General features: G+C 54.7%; 1 protein-coding gene across 1 annotated transcript; it reads left to right on the top strand.

Moving 5' to 3' along the window:
- The first annotated feature begins 2631 nt into the window (after positions 1–2631).
- Positions 2632–20500, top strand: LAMC2 (laminin subunit gamma 2). Its single transcript, XM_017836931.1, has 23 exons — positions 2632–2713; positions 6776–6964; positions 7940–8069; positions 8958–9056; positions 9529–9665; positions 10083–10205; positions 10332–10521; positions 10848–10960; positions 11261–11479; positions 12243–12422; positions 12892–13125; positions 13348–13484; positions 13753–13906; positions 14029–14234; positions 14511–14590; positions 15067–15204; positions 15980–16124; positions 16296–16445; positions 16939–17053; positions 17141–17340; positions 17918–18076; positions 18165–18264; positions 18462–20500. Exons 1-23 carry the CDS (start codon positions 2632–2634, stop codon positions 18710–18712), a joined length of 3531 nt encoding a protein of 1176 aa, XP_017692420.1. The 3' UTR covers positions 18713–20500.
- The last annotated feature ends 153 nt before the right edge of the window (positions 20501–20653 follow it).

Genomic DNA, 20653 nt, shown 5'->3' with positions numbered 1-20653 from the left:
GTCACATGTTTATCTGTCATGAGCCACCAAAATGTTTTTTTTCCCTTAGTTACATCAATAAAACTATCGCCTCGGGGGTTTCACACACCTTATTACTTGCCACCTGCAACGAATAGCAAAATTCAGATTGTTATGGAGATTGAGACTGTCTTTGGAGTTGTTCATTCTGCCATGGCCACATCCTCGAAGACTGATGAACTTGTGAGCCCCTGCAGTAGCACTTCTTTGGCTCCATTGTGAATGAACACAGAATATTTTCTTGTGTTGCAGATTAAAAGACACAGGTTCTCCAGTGAAGAAAAACTGTTCATTGCAGTGTGTGATGAGCACCACTACTCTTCATGCCTCCCTTTGCTTAGGCTTCTGCTCACTCTAAAGGTAATATTTCTGTTAACTATGTTTATATGAGACATCTTCTGGAGGGTGCTGCCGTAGCAATGGGTTGTGATGGGTGACGTTTGCTCTGTGGAGGGTGGTGGGCAGCTGTTTGTCCCAGACCAGAAAATCAGGGCCCCATAAAATACATTTTTTGGTGGTCTCATGGCATGTGTTCGTGTGGTTTTCAGAGGTGATCTTGAAGGAGGATGAGGCACACATTCCTGTGGTGATCCTGAGGGACGGTGGAGGATGACAAGGTAAGAGTAACCTAAGTAAATATGCAGAAATGACTGAGGAGCATGCTGTGTCAGGGCCTTGTTTGCACGGTGGGGTGAGAGGTGGGGTGGTAACAGTGAGATAGAATGGATAACACGGAGGAGACAGATAAGGGAAAAGCTTCCTTATGGCAAGAGCTGGTTTTCTAAAAGAGAAGTCAGCCCAGGGCTAGGTGAGGTCCAAGGGAACTGCTGTACACTACACGCTGTTGGAGGAGATGAGCTTCCTGAGCGGAGGGGTGTCAGCGGTAGGAAGGACACAGGAGAGGTGTTTCAGGTAAGTGAGGTACTTTAGAGCAAAAGGGATTGTGTTTCCTTAAAAGAATAGGCAGATCCTAAAAACTGCTAAATTGGTGGGAACACCATAAATAGTTTTATCCCACTTTAAAAAAAAAAATAAAAACCAGATAAAACAACCTTGGGTGCCAAAACCCACCGTGCCACCATCGCATTTGGGGAGCTGGTTTCCTTGTTGTGGGCTATATTAAGATCCAGCAAGTGAAATGAAAAGGAAACCGCCTGTTTATAAAAGCGAGTTGACTCAATCAGCAGAGGCAGGTACAGCCGGCGAAGGGAGGTGCAGAGATGTGGTAAGTTCAGGCTGGCTGCGCCCATGAGATCACCAGGAGGCACAGAGGAAAGCCCTCTGAGTCAGCTCCAGGTGTCTGGAGTGTCTGGAGGCTGTAGGGCTGTGTAAGATGCTCAGACTAGGACCTCGGTGTTAATCACCTGGGTCTGTCAGCTCTGCAACGAGCAGCACGGCAGCGCCTCGGGTTGAGTTTGAATCCCTAATGGAGAAGGGGATCTAAAAAGGGACAGATTTGTTAGGTGTCTTCATTCCATCTAAAGGTGCTCATGGACCACTTGCAGTCAGTTGTCACAGTAGGTGTCCCGTGGCAGTAAGTAGGGGAACATGAGGGCCCATCCTTCCTGTGATCCCCTGGTGGGCTGCTTTTGCAGGTCAGGTGGATGTGCCGGTGTTTTCACTTATCCTGGTGTATGCAGGATGAGGAGGACTCCTGCCTCCAGATTTCTCTCTTCTCCTGTAGAAGTCTTCATGTCCTTCCTGCAAGGCGAAGGTGACGAACAAGGTGGAATTGTCTCTCATGCCTTGTTTGGCTCACTGGCTACCCTTTAGAACAAAGTGCTAAGGGACCTGGGTCTGTGGAGCCTGGTATCCTCCTGCTGGTTCCAGCAGCAGCCTCAGACAAGCCTTCTCCCCTCTCTGTCTCCACTCCTCATCCTCCTTCTAGCACAAAAGTGGATGCACTAGGTGAGCCCAAGGACCCATCTAACCATTTTCCCCTTGGGAGCAAAAGCAGGTAAATGTGTGTGACGATTCCCGCCTCCACCCCATTTCTAGGTCTGGGGATTTCCTGAACTTGACACTTATCTGGTCTGCTTTCTGAGCACTTCCAAGCTGTCCTTGGGGATCTCTTTGCATCACCAGTCCCACTGGTCACCTGAAATGAGCCCTGCTCTTGCAGGTTGGTTGACTTGGGCCTGGCTTGCGAGCAGACAGTCCCCATCCACCCTCCCCAGGCTTCCTGTGAGCTCATCGTGTTTCATTTCGCTCCCTGCAAGCCGCCTGCGTGCCCGGGCAGCCCGGCACTCCCCAGCCAGCCCCGGTGGAGGCAGCAACGGCGGGTGGGATGGAGGTGGGCGAGTGGAACGGGCAGGAGGGGCGTCCGCAGGGGCTGCAGGTATATTTTATTCCCCTGCCCATGAGCTATCAGCCCTAGGAGGGTGCAGGCAGAAGCTCCTCGGGGTGCTCTGTGGATGAGGCGGGCTCCTGTCTGCGCTGCCTGGGCTGGGCTCTCCCTGCTCGCGGTGAGTCAGCCCACGGCACACGTGCTCCTTCCTGTTGGGAGTGACTCAGGTGGAGCAGCCGATAAAAAACACACGGGCAAACAAGGCACCGGGCAGCCCTGGTCGCGATCCCGCCGGACCGGGCGCCCTGGGCTCCCCGGCACGAGCCATGGCCGGGCGCTGGCTCCTGCCCCTCGCCTGCCTGGCCGCGTCCCTGCTGCCCGCAGCCCCGAGCACACGCAGAGGAGAAGGTGAGGCCTCGCCAAGGTCGGCTGGTCCCGCTCGGACGTGCGGGCGTGCTCGCAGCTCTCCGGTCCGGTAACTGGGAGCTGTCTGGGAGCACAGCACTCTGCCAGGGCGCTCTGCCATCCTGCCCTTGGGCTTAGCGTTTCCTCTAGGGTTGAATATCCCATGAGCACTTTGACTTTGTTTTTTTCACTGGCATCCCTTTCAATAAGTTATTTATGTGCAGTTACGTTGTTGCTCTCTGTATGAAGCCTTGCTGCTGGGGTGGCATGTGGGTGTGAGCCCGAGCATCGCCCAGGCTGCTATAACCAAAACCTTCCCCAAGCCCAGAGAAGAGCTGGAAGCATCCAGGACCCAGTTTGATGTAGCAGCATGGTCGTGTTTGGAGTTTGTGCAAGTCTGTGGAGCTCACAAGGTGCCCACAGCCCTGCTGCACCCTGTGGGAGACGACGAGTCTCCCGTGGTCCATGGACTGATGATGAGCTTCCAAAATCCAGCAGATCCTCTCGGGAGTGCAATTGTAGCAGAGTGTAGTGCAGGGAGGTTTGAGCATGTCCAGCCCAGTGGTAATTCAATAGCAGGGTTTCAGTTTTACTGGCCTATAGTATGTTTGGCAAAAATCAGGTTTTCACTTGTATTTTGTAAATACTGAGTGATTTTAATTCTTTTTTTTCTGCATTACTGGTGTTCTGAACGCTACTGGGCTTGAAGTTGGATTTTATCGGTTTTAAGTGTGGTGCCACAGGGGTGTAATAAGTGCTGAATAAATGTTTTGGTTTAGGTTTTTTTTCTAAAAAAAAAAAAAGACCTGTTTTGCTTAACATGCTACTTGAGTTAATTATTACATCAGCCTTAATTATGTGTAAGTTTAAAAATACTGGCGTAGGTTCCTTTCCTCCTTCCTGGCAGTATGTGGGAAACTGCTCCTTTTCCATGGACTCTTGAACCTATTTCTGTGTGCTTGTGAAAGCGATGGTTGATACCAGCCGTGTTTTTATGCTGCAGCAGATTTTCTGAGGGGGCTTGGTGGTGTAATTTAGTCTCCCGTGCTCTCTCTAGTCCCAGCTCTAGATATGGGCTTGTAATTAGCCCGTGTAATCCTGTTTTGCCTGCAAAGTGCTCAAGTCAAACTGGATTCAGGTGTGATCCAGCAGAGCAGCAGTCAGGACACTTGTACTCTGATCCCTGTGGAGCCTTGTGTCTGGCAGCACAGGATGGCTGAAGAGATCTCCCAGGGTTCAGGGAAGAACTGGAATATGGAGGTCAGAGCTCCATTGCACCAACAAGGTGTTTAACTCAGGGTGTTAGAAAGCTGTTAGAAGGCACCAAACAGCAGGTTTTGGCTCCTGGTGTGGGGTATGTCCCTGCCAATGCTGATGGAGCCCCAGGCAGGTCTTCCTGCAGTGAGAAAGGAGTTGGGAAATGGGGATACCCAGACTTGGACAGCAGATTGGACAGCCTTCTGGGTCGCTGTCCCAAGAGCATGGAGCAGGGAATGGCTTGTGTTGATGTGGAGGCTTCATTGCATGCAAAGCTCTGTTGATCTCCTGATGGAAGGAGGGGTCTTTGTAGGCTGGCTTGTGTACGGGGCTGTTGGATCTGCTCCACTCAGACCCTGCCCCATTTTCTGGTTTTGTGAATTTAAGAAGACAGTTTAAGAGGCCTGAAGCTGCATGTCTCCTTCTCCAAGCCTTTCTGATGTGGGAATTCATCTCGTCACAGCAATCAAGCATTTTTCATGCTTTATTCTGCTGGGTGGGAGCTGGGGGAATGATGTCCCGCTGGATGCGTTCCATGTACCTCCTGCATCCTGACGTAACACTGAAGAAATCCAGCTGCAAAGCTTCTCCTCTAGGGAGCCTGCTCTTTTCCATGGATGATCTCAGAGCAGAGCCTCAGGGCACCTGGATATAGAAATGATCCTGTCTTAAGTTGGTCCTCATCTTCCAGCAGTTCCTACGTGCTCCACCTTTTGCTCTTGATAAGGATTAGCCTGTCTGAGCTCTCAGGTTTCCAGGAGAAGACCAGGAGCAGCCACACTGGTGGGGTGACGGCACTAACCTGCGGCAGCATCTCAAATGGCTTTGGACTAGTGAGACCTGAGTCTGTGCCAGGAGAACTGGCTCCTAACGTGCTGCAGCCAGAGAGCAACACCTGAAAAAAGGTTTTCATTCCCTGGGGGAATAGTGCTCACGCCTGTAATTTAGCAACCCAGTAAATCCTCTGGATTACATAGAGGTAGGGTAGGGTGATGCGTGGGTGGAGTTCAATTCAAAGATCCTTATGGGTCCCTTCCAACTTGAGATCTCACTGCAGTGTGGAGGGATGGGAGTGGGATCAACCCCAAGTGGGATTTTCCCACGGTGAAGGTGAGCACAGAGACCTTGAGAAAGTCCCATGCTGTTGCTCTTGGTCTGTATTGTCCATGTCCTTGGGTCACTGGTGATGCCCGCTGAGGGTGGGGATGCTTTCCCACGCCCTGGGGACAGGACTTCTGTGCCCACAGGTCCCCTCCCAGCTGTAGCTGAATCTTGGTCTCCTGGCAGCCAGGCTGTGAGGGAAGAGCCATGTTTGCCAGAGCTGGAAAAATCTCTCTCCCTGTTTGCTGGCGCATGAGGTCACCTCTGCTCTTGGCAGAGGCTGGGCTGAGTGCCTCCATCTGGAATGTAGGTGCTGATGGGTGTGTGGGAGAGAGGGAGGGCGGCGCCCAGCTGTGAGCGCAGGGCGCAGGAGCCTGTGCCTGGTGCTGGGAATCACAGATGCAGAGGGACAGGGACCTTGTATCCTGGGGCTGAGCTGTGCCAGAAGAGCACTGGGAAGGAGGAGCCTCTGTGTGTGTCGAGTACAGGGCGCTGTCTGCATCCATGCTGCAGGTTTCTGCTTGCTTTTGGACTTCCTCCACCTCTCCGTGCTCTCAGAGGTGACCTGAGCAGGAGGTGGGCAGCTGGGGATCACCTTTCTTATCCCAAGGAGACCAGCAGTGAGCAGAGTTCCTCAGAGGGAGGTTGAGGCTCCCATGGCAGCATCAGGGTGGTTCAGAGCACCTTCTCAGCAGGTTCTGCGTCCCTGAGGGGTCCCTGAGGCTTTTTCCCTTGGCGTGTTTCATTCTCCTGCCTGTCTTTGCCAACCATCCTCTCAGCTGTGCTTGCTTTCCTCTGTGGCACTGAGAGATGCATCTGGAATAAAGGTCCTCAGGCTTAAACACTTGAGTACTGGCTGCTGAGGCCTTAGATGAGAGGTGCCTTCAAGGGAATACCTGGACAAGCAAGGGAGTGCTGGAGCAGGCATGTCTGGGGAGGTACCTGCCCGTCTGCTCTCCAGAGGGATCGCCTGTCCTGGCTCTAGTGGGAGGCAGAGTCTCATGCCTGTTCTTCCTGGCATCCATCATGCAGTGATGTGGGCAGCTGCAGCTTTTCTTCACAGGGAGGTTGAGGTAGGTGACCTGTGCCAAAACCTTTACTGCCGATCTCCCTCTTGGCTGGCATACTTCTGCCGAGTGCCTCGGATCACAGGCCACTCCCTGCATGAAAGAACTGGCTGGGGAGACCTGGTTGAAGTTGGTTGAGTTTTTCCTCCTGAACTCACGCCTGGTCAGAGGCTGGGTGAAACAAAACATAACCTCAGGGATCTTTCCCTTTTCCCTGAAGTCTCCAGTAAAGTTCCCCATGCTTTCCTCAGGACAAGATCTGGGGGGCTGTTTAATCATCTTTGCTTACTCAAAATCCTCATTGGAAGTCCCGTGAAAGGATGAAGGACATCCTTGGACATGCCATGCTTGGCTTGAGGGGTTTGTCCATCCTGAACCATGTTGGCAGTGAAATGGGACATCACTCCACAGCGTAAGGATGCGGAGCACCCTGTGGGCACTGGTGGCACAGGGGTGGCTGATGGACACAGACACATGGGGACAAGAGCAGAGACATGGGGACAGGGCTTGTTATTAGCAGAGCGAGAAGGGGACATTTGCACCGCCTGGGCTTATTCCTTGGCCTTCAGTGTGGTACTTACAACTGGTACCCTCATCTCTAAGCATTGTTTGAGATGTCTCTCTGCTCTCTTGTCCCCAGTCTGCGACTGCAACGGGATGTCCAGGCAGTGTGCCTTCGACTGGCAGCTCCTGCGGGAGACGGGGAACGGGTACCGCTGCCTTGGCTGCCGGGGCAACACGGAGGGCGCCCGCTGCGAGCGCTGCAAGGAGGGGTTCTTCCGACGGCAGGAGCGGGAGTGCTGCCTGCCCTGCCACTGCCACCCCTGGGGTACGTGCACGACAGCCCCGAGGGCACAGGGTCTGCTCAGGGCTGTAGGGGAGCCTGAAGCACCTGCTGAGAACCTGGGCAGGTAAGGCTCTGGTCCCTACACACCGGACCAGAGGCTACAAGACCCACCTGCCCTCTGAAATAATCACAGACTCACAGACAGGTTTGGGTCAGAAGGGACCTTAAAGATCATCTCCTTCCATGCCATGGGCATGGACACCTTCCACTATCCCAGGTTGTTCCAAGCCACGTCCAACCTGGCCTTGAACACTTGCAGGGATGGGGCAGCCACAGCTTCTCAGGGCAACCTGTGCCAGTGTCCAACCACTTTCATTATAAAACGTTTCTTCCTTATGTCCAATCTAAACCTCCTCTCTTTGAGTTTACAACCTTTGCACTTGAAATGCCTGTTGGTCTCTTGGTGCAGGAGGACCACTAGAAGTATTACCTGCACATCAAAAACAACTGGCAAGAGGACAGAGCAATAGGCTCTAAGGGGTTGGAATGGCACATATCCTCTTGGCTCCCCTGGCACAAGGATGGCCTGGCAGCAGGACAGCTGCCTGTAGGTTGGAAACCAAAGATCCTGCCATGGCCCTCAGCCCCATGGGTTCCTTGTAAAGGCACCAAAATCAAGTTCCAGTGATGTCTAACTAGCAGAGGGTCTGGCAAAGAAGAAAAAATTCCCTAGACGCCATCTTTTTCTTCTTGCTGACCTTTAGAGTAGGGAAGAGGATCCTTGTCCTGGGCATCTGGTGGGCACCTGGGCACCTGCTGGGATTTACCTCCTCCAAGTCTCCCGGGGAGACTGGAACAACTTTTTAACATCCAGACCTGGTGTCTCAGCCCTGTGTGGGGATCTCAGGTGGGGACCTGTCCCTGGGGCTGGATTGCTGCTGCAGTGATGGATGGTGTGGTGCTTTGCCCCCTGTCCCATTGGGCCCATCCCAACCTCTCCTTCCCCTCTCTCCGCAGGCTCCCTCAGCCCACAGTGTGACAGCTACGGCCGGTGCAGCTGCAAGCCTGGCGTGATGGGGGACAAGTGTGACCGCTGCCAGCCGGGCTTTGAGCCCCTGTCCGAGGCCGGGTGCCGGAGGAGCGGGCAGTGAGTGCTGACCTCCCTCAGTGGCACGGGGACAGCAGGAGGGCCGGCCCCCAGAGCTCTCCCAGCACCCGAGCTGGCTGAAAACACCCTGTGCAAGGGCAGAGTTTGTTTTGTGGCAGCACAACGATGGCCTTGAGCCAACCTTGCTGGGAGAGAATGGGCTCCAGCGGGGCTGGACCTCCATGCCAGAGCTCACTGTCCTGCAACAGCACCAAAATCTGAGCTTAACCACACACTGAGGCCATTGTCTTATTACCCAGATAATGCCAAACAGGTGACAGCCAGGCTTGGCCATGTAAAACAGAACCTGCCCACCGTGGGCCTGCCTGGTGTCGGTGCCACTCACAAGGAGATGTGCCTGCAAAAATAAACCCCTTCCTTTGCACGATGCCCTGTTTAAATACCTTTAGTAGCATTTCTTCTCTGACTTCCTCAGTGCTGTGTCCTCTTCTTCCAGACCTCACCTCACTGTTGCTCCTCTGGGGCCGCAGGCAGGCAAAGGGTGTGGGTGAGGGGGACTGCCTGCAGCTGTGCTGCTGTGCCTGGCCTTCTGCAGCTTCCCTGGGGTGCTGCTGCCTGTTGGAGCTCAGCCGGGATCTGTTAAACTCAGCCAGGGTTTATGAAGCTCAGCAGAGCTTCATGTTGCTCTTGTGAGTGGGTCAGGTGCTCTGGGGTGTGCTGGGGTGGTAGCGCTGGGCAGTCTCAGCCTGGTACCCACAGCACTGCAGTTTTTCCTTACAGAGATGGCTCTGCTGGTTATTTTTCCCCTTCCAGCATGGGAATAGTGTCTGGGGGTGTTTCTCTGCTCTCTTCTATGATAGCAGGGGGCACTGAGCTCCCAGGCTGAGCTAGAAATCCAGGTCGAGGTTGCTGCTGTCCCTGTTGCAGGAGCCTGCAGTGCGAGTGTGACCCTGCCGGCAGCTCCGGGAACTGTCGCTCCGGCCGCTGTGTCTGCAAGGCGAGCGCTGCCGGGGAGCGCTGTGAGAGGTGGGTGTCAGGGGACTGCCGCACCACTGCATGGCATGACCTCTATCTCCCTGGCAGTCCACAGAATCGTAGAATCCTGGAATGGTTTGGGCTGGGAGGGACCTTGAAGATCACCCAATTCCAAGTCCCCTGCCATGGGCAGGGACACCTTCCACTAGCCCAGGTTGCTCCAAGCCCCGTCCAACCTGGCCTTGGACACTTCCAGGGACGGGGCAGCCACAGCTTCTCTGGGCAACCTGTGCCAGGGCCTCCGCACACTCAGAGGGAAGAAATCCTTCCCAATATCCCTTCTAACCCTGCCCACTGGCAGTGGGAAGCCATTTGCACATGCCCGTCTTGCCATCTCAGCCTGGCGATGACCTCAAACCCTGGCAATGGCTGTGTTGCACAGTTGTCATTAAAAGAATGCTTATGTTGACCAGTAAAAAGAGAAAATGAACTCTACCTTTGTCACCTTCTTGCATTTTCCCAGGTGCAAGCGACACTTCTACAACTTGGATGCCAGAAACCCCATGGGATGCTCCCCCTGCTTCTGCTATGGGCACTCGGCTACGTGTGTCAGCGCGGACAACCACAGTGTCCACAACATCACCTCCACCTTCCAGCAAGGTGAAGCCCAAGCGAGACATCCCCACGACTCCTGGGGGTGTTTGCCAGCCCTTCTCTTTGATGTGCTGGAGGAGCTCCCTTGTTCACAGCCCTGCTGGGAGTCAGCCCCAGGCTACGTATGCTCCTTGGGTCCTCATCCAACCTGTCCATGGCTGCAGCACCCCTGCTTTGATGGGTGGCATGAATTGATTGTAGGCAGAAGTAGGGTGTAAGGTTTGGGGGAGCATAGGCTTCATTCAGCATGTCTTCCCTGCCACTTGGAGGAAGCCTCTGTGCCCATCCGGGCAGTTGTACAGATGTGTGGGCACAGGGGTACCTGTGCTGCCCCCTCAGAAGCTGGGGGGCTTTGATAATATACAGCTGAGTCCTGGAAACACTATCCCTGTCCCCGCTGATGGCTCCTTGTTGGTGCTCCAGGTGCTGAGGGCTGGCGAGGTGTCCATGCAAGCAGCTCCCCAGCCCAGCTCCAGTGGTCCCCACGCCATCGGGATGCCTTCATAGCGGCGAGGAGATCGGAGCCCATATACTTCGTGGCACCTGGTAGGTGTGGCATCACCGGGGGCAGAGGTGACAATGAACCCTTTGCTTGGTCTGATCCCATGAACTGAGCCTTTAGGAGGAAGGCAAGATTTTAAGCCTTTAGTTTTCCTTTCCTTTGCTTTGCAGCGAAATTCCTTGGGAACCAGCAACTGAGCTACGGCCAGACGCTCTCCTTCGATTACCGCCTGGACCGAGGGGGACTCCAGCCATCTCCACACGATGTGATCCTGGAAGGAGATGGCCTGAGAGTCACTGCCGCCTTCTTACCCCAGGGGGAGGTCCTGCCCTGCGGTGTCAGCCATACATACACGTTCAGGTAAAGGGCGAGGCTGGGGTGTTCGGGGTAGGGAGGAGCAAGAACGGCTCCTGGATTCAGCTGTGATCCCTTGGAGATGGGAGATGGTGGCCTGGTTTGGGCTGGATCCACCTCAGGGGCATCTCTCCTGGATAAAGGGGTTACTTTGTGAGAGGGGCAGTAGAAAATCTGGCTTGAAATTGGGCTGGGTACTTGGCTTGGGGTCGCTTGCATGGGGTCAGTTCCTCAAAGCCCTGAGCTCAGGATGGGCGAGGGCTGCCACGTTTTCTTGTGGAGGCATCTTGTTTTCCTGAAACTGGTTCCACTTCTCCCCTCTCCCACGGCAGGTTGGATGAACACCCGAGCAGCAAGTGGAGCCCGAGGCTGAATCACTTGGAATTTCGCAGGCTGCTGGGAAACCTGACAGCCCTCTGGATTCGAGCCACATTTGGGGAGTACAGTAAGTGTGAGGAGAGCTTGCAAGCACGAGGTTGGAATCTCCTCGTTACTGGAGACACCAGCTCTCCAGATAGAGACACCTTTGCTAAAAGGTATTGTAAAAGTAATAATAATGATATTAAGTGCCCTACGGCGGCAAAGTTAAATTATGAAGAGATTGAGCAAGGTGGCAACAGATTTGGCTGTTCCATTTGCCTGTGGACACTGCAATAGGATGTGTAACCTGAGCAGGTCCTGGGTGTGGGGGTCTTGCAGGTGGAGCTACTGTACCCCACGGGTGACTGGCTGTACCTCTCTCCAGGCACTGGCTACATCGACAATGTCACCCTGGTGTCGGCACAGCCCATCCCTGGAGTCCCTGCTCCGTGGGTGGAGCGCTGCGAGTGCCCGGCGGCGTACGGGGGGCAGTTCTGTGAGAGATGTGCCCCTGGCTACCGCAGAGACAGCCCTGGCCAAGGGCCCTTCAGCATCTGCGTGCCCTGCAGTTGCCAGGGGGGAGGAATTTGTGACCCTGACACTGGTAAGAGGAGCCACTGCCACCACGCAGTGCTTGTAGGGTGTGTGGGAATGCAGGACAGCTGCCTGTGTCCCAAGAACTGAGCTGGGAGGGTCGGGAGCACTGACTTTGCAGAAATTTCTTCACAGAAAGGGTGGTCAGACATTGGAATGGGCTGCCCAGGGAGGTGGTGGAGGTCCTGGAGGCGTTTAAGGAAAGACTGTACATGGCACTTGGTGCTCTGGTCTAGTTGATGTCGTGGTGTTGGGTCACAGGTTGGACTCCATGATCTCAGAGGTCTTTTCCAACCTAATTGATTCTGTGATTCTGTGACTCAGGGGGCTGGAATGTGGGGGATCATCCTAGAAAAACTCCCCAGAACCTAGAAGCACTGCACCCAGACGCATTTGGATCAAACTGGGTGTAGATGATGCATACTGGAGAGAGAAAAAGGCATCTCCTGCTGCCCTGATAGCAGTAAACTCTTCTGACTTTTTGTTTTAAAGTTAAGCCTGACAGTGCCTCAGGTTGGATGGGGCTCTGAGCAACCTGGTGTAGTTGAAAATGTCCCTGCTTATTGCAGGGGCAGTAGGACTGGATGACCTTTAAAGGTCCCTTCCAACCCAAACCATTCCATGATTTTATGTGGTGCATGATATGGGCAGGTGTGGGAATCTTAAGGTATCTTGTGGAGGATGCTGGAGTGTGCTGCAGTGGGTGGAGTGGTGGAGGGTGTCCCACCAGGGCTGTGAGTAAACTTCCCTAAGCCCTTTCCTTCCTCCTCCAGGCGAATGCTACTCTGGAGATGAAAACGCGGGCAGCAGTGTCAGCTGCCCCTTCGGCTCCTACCACAACCCCCGGCAGCCACACGGCTGCAGGACCTGCCCCTGCAGCCACGGCCAGGGCTGCTCCGTGGTGCCAGGCAGTGAGGAGGTCACCTGTGACCACTGCCCTCCTGGAGCTGCTGGTAATGCCCTTCTCCTTGCTTCCGCTCTGCCTTTTCCCAGAGCTTCTACCCTCTGTGCAGGGGTGCTTGGAGCTGGGTGGATCCATCCCATCCTCTCTGCCCAGCTTGCCTGAGGCACTGCTGCTCCCTCCTGTGACAGGGTGCTTCAGCCCCAAGGGCTGTGAGGACACATTGCCCCGCCCCAGGAGAGGTTCTCATCTAAACACAACGTGGATGGAAAAAGAATGGGTGGGAGAGGGAGGGGAATAAAAAATAGGGAAAAAAAACCAAATAGGAAATTACTTAGCCAATGTCAGCTGTTGCACCCAGCTTTCGAGAGCCTGCCTGTTGTGTTGGCTGTGGTGCTGTGGTGGTGATGAGGGCAGAGATGCTGTCGTGCCAACTCTGATGGGTTTCTGTGAGGCAGAAGCAGCGAGGCAGCCTCTGCCTTGCAGGCACGAGCATGAGCGTCTCATTTCTCCTTTCCCAGGGGACAACTGCGAGTACTGTGCTGATGGTTATTTTGGGGACCCAGTGGCTTCCCAGCCCTGCCAGCTGTGCCAGTGCAACGGCAATGTGGAGCCCAACGCCGTGGGGAACTGCGACCGCCAGACCGGGGAGTGCCTCAAGTGCATCCACAACACCGCCGGCTTCTACTGCGACCGCTGCAAGGACGGCTTCTTCGGGAACCCGCTGGCCCCCGACCCCGCCGACAAGTGCAGAGGTGAGAGCTGGGCACTGTTTGAGTAGGAAAATCCGTGCCCGAGTGCTTGGTGAGAAGGGGGATGCCACAAAAGCCAAGGCTAGAAAGTGGGAGTAGAGAGCAGGAACCAAAGCACAAGGCTAAATGGTGGGAGGAAAGCAGGGAGAGAGGGTTGATGAAAAGATGTGCTGAGGCTTGAGATGGGGACAGACTCCTTTGAACCTGTGTTGCTCCAACCTGCAGCCTGCGCCTGCAACTCAGTTGGTGCTGAGCCCCTGAAATGCAGGAGCGATGGGAGCTGCATCTGCAAACCCGGCTTTGAGGGTCCCAACTGTGAAGAGAGTGAGTGCCCGGCTTGCTACAGCCAGGTGAAAGCCCAGGTGAGCATCTATGCCAGTCCCAGGGCCCCTGAGCAGCAAGGGGTGCAGCCATTCGTTCACCCTCAGTGTCTCCTCATGTCCTCCTCAAGTGAGGAGTGATTTTGAACTTTGGCTTTGTACCCCACTGAAGTGATCCCTTGTGCCCCATCCAAAAACGGGCCCTCATGTTGCTCTCCGTTCTCTGACTGGACTGTGGACCTGGTTCCCACCCTGGTCTTTCCCTGTGGGTTTGGTGTGTGCTCACTGATGGCCTGGTCTGTGGTTGCAGGTGGATCTGTACCTGCAGCAGCTGGCGGAGCTGGAGCTGCTTTTCTCAGGGCTGCAAGGTGGTGGTGGGGCCCAGAGCCAGGAGCTGGAGAGGAGAATGCAGGTGGCTGAGGAGATGCTGCGGACCATCCTCAGGGAAGCCCTGAGCCTGCAAGGTACCACCCACCCACTGCCCTGGAATGGGGTCATCTGGGCTGTGTTGGGGAGAGTTTTGCTGCCTGTGCCCTTCTGCTCAGCAACGAGTTTCTCTTCAGCCTTCCTCTTTTTGTCTCACCAGCTTCTGATAGGTCTCTGGAAGGCCGTGTGACCAGGATGAATGGGCAGGGTCCCAGCTCCCAGAGCCGCTTGGGCGAGATCAAGGCAACGGTGGAGAGGCTGAGGTCTCTTGGGAGCCAGTACGAGAGGCAGGTGCAGGAGACCCGGCAGCTGCTGGAGAGAGCGAGGCTGGACCTGGAGAGCAGTGGAGCCGCCCTCCGCCGGGTGGTGAGAGCATCTGCATGTGACACACTCCTAGTCTAGCTCAGGGCTGGAAAAAATGCATGGGGAGAGCAAGGATTTAAGGAATTCCAGATATTATGTTCGTTTTGTGAGTGTAGATGTTCTGGTGGCCCTTTCCATGCAACCTGGACATGGAGAGGTCCTGGCAGGGGTCTTTGGGGCTGGTGGAGGTTTAACGCACTGCGGTTGCCTCTTTCACTGCTGAGCTGAATGGAGAGCAGAGAAAAGCACTCACAGCTCTTTGCCTCCCTCTCTCCTCAGAACATTCCTGTTTCAAGCCTTCCCGGGGGCTCAAATCAGTTCTTGATGCTGGCCCAGGAGGCTCTGAGACTGGCCAACAGGTGAGTTCCTCCCGCCATCAGCCGAGAAAGAGAGGGGAGTGGGACTGAGATCCCACTGGGTGCCCAGAAGGTAATATTTGGGGGGTCCTTGTGAACCCACTGGGCTGCAGCTGCCAAAGCCTCTGTGCCAGCCCTGGAACAGAGGAAGATGCAGCTGCTGGGCTGACTTCGCTGCCCTATAGAGTTGTCCTCAGCTGCCTTTGAGGGTGGAGTTGGGTGTGATTTAGAAGCATCTTTGTGATAAGAGTTTGACCCATGTGTGTCCAGTTGGAACTGGCAGCATCTGCCTCCCCTCTGGTGCTTCTCTACTCTTGAGAGACGCAGGAGGGACAAGGAAAATACGGATCTCTTTTGCAAACACTCTGCATTTCCTGAGAGGGTGCAGTCCAGCATCCCTGGATACAACAGTAAAGGAAGTTGGTGGAGAAAACCTAGGTGGGAAATGTTTCTCACGAGCCCCGCTCTGTCCTTCGCAGCCATGCACAAGCAGCCAACACCATCGAGCAAGCGGCGCGGGCGGCGCGGGAGGACGCGGGGCAGGCGCTGGAGCTGCTGCGCGCGGCGGCTGGCGGAGAGGCGGCTGCCTCCGGCTCCCTGCAAGGGCTGCTCGGGAGGTGAGTGGGGCTGTGCTGGCCTGTGTGTCACGGGGGGATGTGGGAGGGAGGAGAGGGGTGGCCAAGCACCTGTGTCCCCTTCGCTGCCTCCCCATCTGAGCTGCAGAAATGTGTGTGTTCGGAGGCAGGACTTGCTGGAACTTCGGTCACTGGCACATCTGAGCAGTGGAGATGGAGATTTGACAGGTCTGTGGAGCGTCTGCTTCCCACTACACAGACCACGGTGCTCCCATGGAACTGCCAGCAGCTAAGGGAAGCTGGCATGTCAGTGAAGAGACTCCTGGTGGGGGGAGTCTGTTTCACATGTAGTTGCAAATCTGGGCTGGGTTTAGCCCCAGGGTGGCTTTAGCCCCATGATTCCTGTGTGGTGGGCTGGTGCCACTCCAGAGCCCACCACGGTGGGGCTGGGATTTCACACATCACTAGTGGGGTGCAAGCAACAGCCCTAAGGGAAGTTAAGAAGTTGAACTGGGATGTGCAGGAAGAAACATCCAGTTGTAGGGCAGAGATTAGCAGAGCCACTGTGGAGCCCATGAGAGTTCAGCTGTGTGAAACACCTTTGGTTCCTGGAGCCAGGAGTAAGGAGCCAGTGGATGCCCTGTTTGGCTGAGGGACTGGGATGCAGGGGGTGTTTGCAATTGGGTTTTCCTGCATGATAAATCTGCATGGGGCCTTGGAGAGCATGAACAAGTCCATGTAGAAGGCAGCATAAATGCTGGGGTGGGGAGTTGGCAGCCTGGCTGGTACCAGGCTCTCCAGTCCCGCATCCCTGCAGGTACGAGAAGCTGCAGTCGCTGGCTGGAGGCCTGAAGGCTGATGCCGACGGAATGGCCTCTGAGGCAGACAAGGCTTACCAGGGCAGCCTAGTGCTCCTCAGCTCCCTGTCCCGCCTGACAGAGACCGACATCGGCTCCTTTGAGGTGAGGGCTTTGTGTCTGTGGGACCTTTTGCTCTCCCTGCCAGCAGCTCAGCCCTTCCCAGTGCTCTGTCCCCATTGGAGAGCCATTGGATATGCATCTTCTCACCCTTTTGCCCGTGGTTCCTGGGGAGCACTGGGGAGATGCTGGGACCCCATCATGTCTCTGTTTCAGGGGGAGGCATCCCGGCTGAAGCAGGATGCCAGTGCTCTGCTGAGCCTGGTGGACACCTACATGGCCCAGTACAAGCAGCTGCAGAGCCGCACGGGGCGCTGGGAGGAGGAAACCAAGGAGCTGCTGCGAAGGCAAGAGGGCGAGAGAGCGGTAAGAGATTGGCTGGGGGGCTGTGTTGTCCTCCAGGAGCTGGAGCTTTGGTGGGATGCCCTTGGCACCACCACTATCCCAGTCTGGTTGTCAAAGGTAGCTCTGCCTGCCTGGAGCAGGATTGTACCCTTTCTTGGAAACACAGCCTTGGGGTTGGTCTTCTGAAGCCCGTGGGAGACCTCCCTGTGAGCATGGAGCTGCTGGTGCAGGGTCTTACCTGCACGCCTTCTCCATGTGAGGCAGGTTGAAGACCTACTCCTGGAAAGATTAGAGCTAAGATGACTCAGGATGGCTGGAGCTGGTTGAGGAGCCCCAGCACAAGGCTGTGCCAGCAGGCTGTGGTAGCCTTGATTCAGGGGCAAGAGCAGGCATTTGGAAACAGGCTGATGGGTCTTCTCCTCCAGCCCAACTCCTCCCAGACTTCTCTGGGCATGTCCAATCCTCCCATACTCTGTCCTTCATCCACCTGTTGTGTCCCTTTGACCTGTTGCAGAAGCTGACACAGCTGCTGTCCCGAGCCAACCTCGCCAAGAGCACAGCCCTGCAAGCCATGAGCGCTGGCAATGCCACCTTCTACCAGGTGGAACAAATCCTGAAGAGCCTCAGGGGTAACATCCTAGAAACCCTTCCCTTGCTTTTCCACGTAGGATCTCACGAAGGTAGTGCAGCTTCATTCCCACGTGTGTTTCTTCCAGAGTTCAACCTGCAAGCAGGTGACAAGAGGAGGGAAGCTGAAGATGCCATGAGGAGGCTGCCCATTATCAGCAGCATGGTCACCAGTGCCAGGGAGAAGACAGACCGAGCCGAAGCAATCCTGGGCAGTGCTGCTTCTGAATCCAAGGCAGCCAGCAGCGCTGCAGGGGAAGCGAAGGAGATCACCACAGGGATCCAGGAGGTGAGGGCAGGCTCCAGTGCTAGTGCTGGCAGAAAAGAGTTTGGAAGGAAAAACAGTGGAAGAAGAGGAGATGGTTAGCACTTCATGGTGGGGGTGATGGGTTAACTTTTGGACCTGCTGCATTGATTTCTGGGCAAAAGTTTCTCTACAGTGGGTCCTGCAGATACCAAAGTTTGGCTGTAGATCAGTGGGTGTGCAGATCAGATCTCTGCAGGCATATTTCTTCCATGAGGATCTTTGTGGCATCTCACTGTAGCTGCCTTTCAGTGACCAAGGGGATTTTTCCCCTCCCACAGCCTGAGCCACTGGCAGGCTTGTGAGGTCCCAAAATTGCTGCTCGTGGGTTCATCTCCCAGATGTGTGTTGTAATTTCCCAGGGATTTACTGATGTGTGCAGGAGGGGTTGAGCCATTGCCATGGGAACAGCTCTCTGAAACAACTGGTGGGAGAACATGAAGGATACAGGCCAGTGTGCAGTCATTTTGGGTCCCCGTAGAAGGAATTTCCATCAGCTCTGCATTCCAGTGCACCTTTTGGCCATGCTCTGCCCCTCTGAAAGTGCCTTTGCCTTCCCCAGGAGATTGCCCAGCTGAAGGTGGAAGCCAACCAGACGGCCGATGGTGTCCTTGCCCTGGAGAAGGCAGTGGCCGCCCTGCGGCGCGAGGCCAAGGAAGCAGATGATGAATTTGAGAGGAAGCTCTTGGAGGTTGAGGCGGATGCTGCTGTGATACAGGAGGTGGGTCCCTGTCTCCCTTGCCTTGTCCCCATCCCTGTTGCCTTTTGGGCTCAGTTGCACCTTACAGCTGCTGTCTTTCCTCCTTCAGACAGCTCAGGAGGCTCAGAGAGTCCATGACAAGGCTGGCCAGGCAGGGGTGGCCGTGCAGGAGACACTGAGTGCCCTGGAAGAGCTGCTGCGCCTGATGAGTAGGTTTTGTGACGCCACTGTGGGATGTGGATGGAGACAGGTCCCCACTGGGGTCTAGGGAGTTTAGTGGGAAGCTGGCCTCAGGTGATGCCTGTGGACAGGGTGGGCATCAGGGTGGAGATGAAGTATCTAGAAAGATGTAGTCCTCAGCCTCCATCCATGCTTTCTTATTCCTTGTTTTCTTTCTGTTCCACAGACCAGCCTGGCGCCGTGGATGAGGATGGCCTGAAGCAGCTCGAGATGAATTTTAGCAAAGCCAAAACCAGAAGCAACCAGCTGAAAGCTGAGATGTCTGAGCTGGAGCAGACAGCCATGCTGCAGAAGGCCCGGGTGCGGACGCTGGAGAGCAACATCGATGAGATCCTGGCCGATATAAAGAACCTGGAGGATATCCAGAGGAGTCTTCCTCCAGGCTGCTACAACACAAAAGCCATTGAATTGCCATGAGTAAGCTCTGGAAAGGCTGCAGCACCTGCCAGGCTGAAGGCAGGAGAGCCTCCCCAAATCTGGCAGGACTGGCTGCATTTGATTGTGTTGAACTGATCCTTACCCTCAATTTCAGCATGGCAGATGAAGCTCAGTGTCATGCTGGCCCTGGAGAGTCCCTAATTTTTCAAAGTGCTCCGTCCCTCACTCGTGGGAGGAAGAAGACGCCTGGTTTGTGAAGGTGCTACTGGCTGAAGAACAGCCCATTCCTACAACATTTCTCTGAGGTGCAAGTCGGCGTTCCTTGGTGTCAGCCTTGGGAGTTGGCATGGTTCGGAGCCTGAAGTTCATGACTGAGAGGTTTTCCACCCTCCACCCCCTGTGGATCCCTTCTCCTGGCCTGGCACACACAGCCTCTCTCCTTGCTTTGGACACTGCCACCACCACCACCTCCTCCTCATGTTCTCAGTGAGGTTTTCCTCACCATCAGTAGCTCAGCGAGCAGCATGAAGAGACAGATGGGAGAGATGAGTTTTGAGCTGTGGCACTGGTGATGCTTCCTGTGGCATTCTCCTCCCAGCCTGCCCATTCCTCACCTTCCTGGGAGTGGTGCTGACGTGGTTTTGCTGTGGCTTAGAGCTCTGGCACTGATGACCATTTTCACACAGTTGCAGGTCTTCCACGGTGCTTCTCAGTGAGGTGGTTACTGTTCACTAAAGAGGAGGGAAAAAGAGCTTCCAGGTGCCTTTGAGCTCACAGTGACGTGCTGGATGGAGGACGAGGAGATCCCAGGCTAGTAGGGGCTCCTGAGATGAAAAGTCTTTCCTGCTTTACCTGCTCCCTTCAGCCAGGAGGAGTATCCCTATTCTTTCTCCCACACTTCGCAAGTCCCAAAGCCCCTGAGGGGTGGCTTTCCTGTCAAAGCTCCTCCTGGGCAAACACAGGTCTCCTTACCACCTCCTTACATGCTCATGCACAACCTTTCCTTACAAGACTGGTCCCTGTGGTACCAGGCAGCTTTGTGGGCGTCCCAGAGGCCAGGAGAAGGAGGGTGATGTCTCCAGGACTCTGCAGGAATGGGGGCTTTCTCTAGGGGTCTGCAACCGTGAGCTCTTGTGTCTGAGAGCCCTGTCCCATCCCACTGCAGTGTCTGCACCCCGATTTGATTGGTGTAAAAATATTGAGGATGTCTTGAATGTGTTTCAGCCTCTGTTTTGGTGCTGCCTATCCCCCCCCTTCCCTCCTGCGTTGGATGTGCTGGATGTTTCTCAGAGGCTCAGGTAGTTCTCCACAGGGGTTTCCCGTTGTACATCTGAGCAGAGCTCACTGGGGCCAAAGACCCCAGTGCTCCCTTCACCACCTGTGGCTTTCCTGCGGGTCCAGATCCATTTTGACACCACTCCCACCTTCCTTTAGATGTCATGCAGGGGAAAAAAATTGCTGCCACATGCTGTAAGTCAGCTCTGCTGAAGCCCCTGGCCTGTGTGGTGGTAAAAGAGGAGGTCCTGAATGATGGAGGAGGACTCTATGGGGACTCACCCCTCCTTATTTCTGATTCTCTGATAAAGCAGCATCTGTGCTTTTGCTTAATGATATACTAAGTATTATGTGTGCCTTACACTTTTATTTAAGTGAGATATACTCTAGCCCCTGGCATGTCTTCCTTCTTCTGTTGTACTGCATAGGGACAGGTATTATGGACCTGGCTATTTTTCCATGAGTTGGGTTTTTTGAAAGGGAGGAGGTCAATAAATGATGAATACTTTTGGCTGGATCTTGCCTCTTGGTTTATTTTCTCAGGCTCCCTGATTTAGGTGGGTTTGGCCATGGGTTATCCCAGCCATTTGCTCTCCTTGTTCTGACTCTGTCTTGGGGCTGTTTTAAAATTACACCAGTAACATCTTTGTTTTGTTTTGTTTATTACATAATTTAAACATTTTGCTGATAAAGTTTTTTTTGTTA

This window comes from Lepidothrix coronata, unplaced genomic scaffold (genome assembly GCF_001604755.1).
Source record: "Lepidothrix coronata isolate B3197 unplaced genomic scaffold, Lepidothrix_coronata-1.0 Scaffold288, whole genome shotgun sequence".
NCBI lineage: Eukaryota > Metazoa > Chordata > Aves > Passeriformes > Pipridae > Lepidothrix > Lepidothrix coronata.
This window is presented reverse-complemented; position numbering and strand designations above follow the sequence as displayed.